General features: G+C 34.8%; 2 protein-coding genes across 2 annotated transcripts in view; one reads left to right on the plus strand and one right to left on the minus strand.

Moving 5' to 3' along the window:
* LOC105157288 overlaps nucleotides 1-1,357 on the plus strand; it is a gene marked incomplete in the record, with an annotated part of 1,746 nt that extends 389 nt beyond the window's left edge. Inside the window, 1 exon segment of the mRNA XM_011073664.2 lies at nucleotides 1-1,357. Within this exon segment, the coding sequence (XP_011071966.1) occupies nucleotides 1-889 (889 nt within the window).
* Nucleotides 2,608-3,633, minus strand: part of LOC110011696 — a 4,249-nt gene continuing 3,223 nt past the window's right edge. The window contains exon 9 of the mRNA XM_020692423.1: nucleotides 2,608-3,039. Coding sequence (XP_020548082.1) covers nucleotides 2,936-3,039 — 104 coding nt within the window. The 3' untranslated portion in view covers nucleotides 2,608-2,935. The remainder of the gene's footprint in view (nucleotides 3,040-3,633) is intronic.

Raw genomic sequence — 3,633 nt, forward strand, 5'->3', positions numbered from 1 at the left:
GCTCGCCGACGATCCTGTTGCTGTCGCCAGGTCCGGCCAAAACGTTTTCATGTCTGTCTACCGGACGAAGATGGCCGATCAATGTCGTTTGATCACCGTCACCTGGTGCAAGAACCTCCTCCTCCACGGCCTGTCGGTGTCGGTCGAAGGGCCCGATGGAGACAGCCAGTATACCTGCAAAGTTGAGCTCAAGCCCTGGTACTTCTGGAAGAAACAAGGGTCGAAGCGATTCAACGTCGACGGTAAGCCCGTCGACGTTTTCTGGGATCTCAGGGTTGCGAAATTCAACGGAGAGACTGAGCCGACGTCGGACTACTATGTAGCTGTCGTGTGTGATGACGAGGTTGTTCTGCTTCTTGGCAATTTGAGGAAAGAGGCTTATAGAAAGACAGGCTGCAGGCCTGCACTCATTGACCCCATGTTGGTGTCTAGAAAAGAGCACATATTCGGTAAGAGGAAGTTTATTACAAGAGTTAAGTTCCATGACAAGGGCAGTTTCCATGAAATATCAATCGAGTGCAAGAACAAAACCAGCAATCCGTCGGACGGGGCCGAGCCCGAAATGGAGATTCGGATCGATGGGCATTTGGTCATCCATGTGAAGCATTTGCAATGGAAGTTCAGAGGGAATGAGTCAGTTCATCTCAACAAGGCAAGAATTGAGGTTTTCTGGGATGTCCATGATTGGCTTTTTAGCCCTGGTTTAAGGCACGCCTTGTTTATTTTCAAGCCGACTTTATTGTCCATGTCGTCGTCCACGCCACCCTCATCCTTGCCATCGACGCCGCTGTCGTCCCGGACAGGGAGTTCGAGCTCCACGTCGGATGGGTTTGGAGGGAGCGGAGCTCCTGACTTTTGCCTATTCCTTTATGCCTGGAAGGTGGAATGAGGAAGCAAACTTTTTCATCCAAATTAAGTCGGACAAGACTCAGTTAATCATAGTGTTATTGCACCATCACTTTTTTATATCATACATTAATTATACGACAAGTATAATATAGCTAATATTATCATCGCTGTATGATTGAAAAAGGAAATGGAAATGATGTAGCAAAGCACATGGGAAGTAGGTGGACCCCTAATTGAGGTTGGAAGTTAGTTTACAGCTGGTTGTGAACAAAGTGGCATGATTGAAGAGGACAGATTGGATAACATACATACCCAATAAGCTCCAATCTAGAGGCAATTATTTATTTTTATTTTTTTTCCCAACCCTAAAGTTTTTCTTGATCTAGTCTTGAGTGAGCAACTATATGTGATATTTTAATTTTTCCCAATTACATATACTAAGAAGTTCACATTATTGTATATTGTACTAATTAATGATATGCATCAACAATGAGCTATTTTGTTGTTATGTTATCAGTCAAAAATTGATTATCAAACTTCATTTATTAAAGGATTTGCATTTGATTAGGACTTAAATTTCGTTGATTCTTTGTACTTTATTGAATGAATTGTAATTTAAGTTGCACCCAACGACCATCTCATTTTAGAAAAATGTATTCTTGAAGAATTTTTTTTCTTCAAAACTCATTCTTGTTCCACAAATTAAAGAAATATTTCATCCTAATTACTTTTCTGTTCTTTTGTTACCTACCCTAAATTTAAAATCGAGAAAATTGCAACTTTTAAAGGATCGTCCCTCGACCCACCCACCCGGACTCCTTGCAAAAGGTATGTCCCATTACTAGTTGTAGTTATATATTTTCTCTTGAAGTACGACTCGTTCAATGTATCCCGAGTTGTTTCTTATTTCTTTAAGTATATCTTTTTTTTGGAAAAAGTATTATTTTAGTCTGCTAAGTATGCCTAATTTTAATTTTAGTCCGATAACTATGTCCATTTTTGTTTAGGTCCAGTGACTTATGAAATTGCTTACTTTTAGTCCTTTGGTAGATTTTCAAACAATTTTACCCCTATGCAACATTTGAAAGGCAGTTTTAGTCTATATGCACTCATAGGGGTAAAATTGTCCGAAAATATGCCAAGGGACTAAAAGTAAGCAATTTCATAAGTTATTGGACCTAAACAAAAATAAACATAGTTATTGGATTAAAATTTAAATTAGACATACTTAGCGAACTAAAATAATACTTTTTCCCTTTTTTTTTTAAAAAAAAACTCGTTCAATTGCGATATTATAGCTTAAAACGAAGAAAAGAATCATTTCTAGTAGTCCTATTAATTACTTTGGAACAAGGGTCTCACTAGAAGAATAACATAACATCACCATTATCCATTGTTTCTACAGCTGGAGTCAAAACATTAGTAATTAGTAAAATAACTAAAAATAATAATAAATATTTTGTTCATATGTAAAACTTAAATTTTCATATAGTTGTGTTTGATCAGTGGTAGATAATATTAATTTGCTTGGGTTTTTAAGTATAATAATTATAATATAGGAAATATTCTATTTTTATTAAAGTGTCTTACATAGCCACATATTTCTTACAAGATTATATAATTAATAAATAATTAAATTGTCCAAAAACCCTAAATTTACTAATAGTAATATAGAGGAAAAGGTCAATTCTTAGAAGAAGAGTTACGGAAAGATCTATCAGTCTCCCATCAACTTGCAAAAAAAGAAAGAATTAATTAATTAGGACAAAGAAAATAGTTGAAAGTTTTCAGAAGTTCACACAATAATTTATGTTTCTGCACTATGTGACAGAAAGACACAGGAAATTTATTTGAAGAGGCAACCAGCTGTTATGAAAACATTAACATGCAGACAACTAATTTCTCAAATTATTGTTTGCTACATCAAATAATAAAAAATACATTTTCAAAATTTAAAAAAAAAAAAAAAAACACAGAAAACTCCAATAGTGTATGGAGGGGTTGTTCTGGCAACCTTGTCAATCATACAACCTCAAAGAAGTTGATGATGCCATAAAAATAAATATCTCCACACATTTCTTTGTCATTATTTTGATCCAAATCCGAACAATTTTGCAAAAAAGTTTTGTTTCTTTCCACGAGATGTGTCGACATTTGATTTTGCCGGGACAGGAGATGGTGTTGGTTTACCTGCAGATGAAAGAAACAGTTCAAATGAAACACATCTAAGTAGTTTAAAGTACATGCTGATAGTCGAAAAGTGTTTTAATTTAGTGGTTAACGTTACGATTGAGATTTCATGAATAAATTCGAGATTATAGGTTTGAATTTTTTGAATATACGGCTATTTATCTCATTTCATGTGAGTGTTTTTCTCTATTCAACATATCAAGATGAGTTATTGTAATTTATTATTATTAGTAAAAAAAAGTATATACCGATTCGTATTTGAATCAGTCTTTATTAGAAAAATTAGCATTTTATGTTTCACAAGTTAGTCTTTTTGTGATTCCAGTCCCATTATTTTCGAGTTCACTAGATAGCATATCCATAATTCCAAAAAAATGATGGAAACAACACGTTCATGACACGAGCTCCGTTTAGCCTTGATAGGAATTAAGATTGTTCCAGTTAGAAGTTTAACGAAATTGAGGTTTGGGACTGAAATTGCAATAATTTTTAGAGATATGAATGTAACGTGACGAGTTCAAAAACAACGGGATCAAAATATGGAAGAGGTTAACTTGTGGGACGTAAAATATAATGTTTTTTCGTCTTTATTGG

This window comes from Sesamum indicum, linkage group LG3, assembly GCF_000512975.1.
Source record: "Sesamum indicum cultivar Zhongzhi No. 13 linkage group LG3, S_indicum_v1.0, whole genome shotgun sequence".
Taxonomy (NCBI): Eukaryota; Viridiplantae; Streptophyta; class Magnoliopsida; order Lamiales; family Pedaliaceae; genus Sesamum; species Sesamum indicum.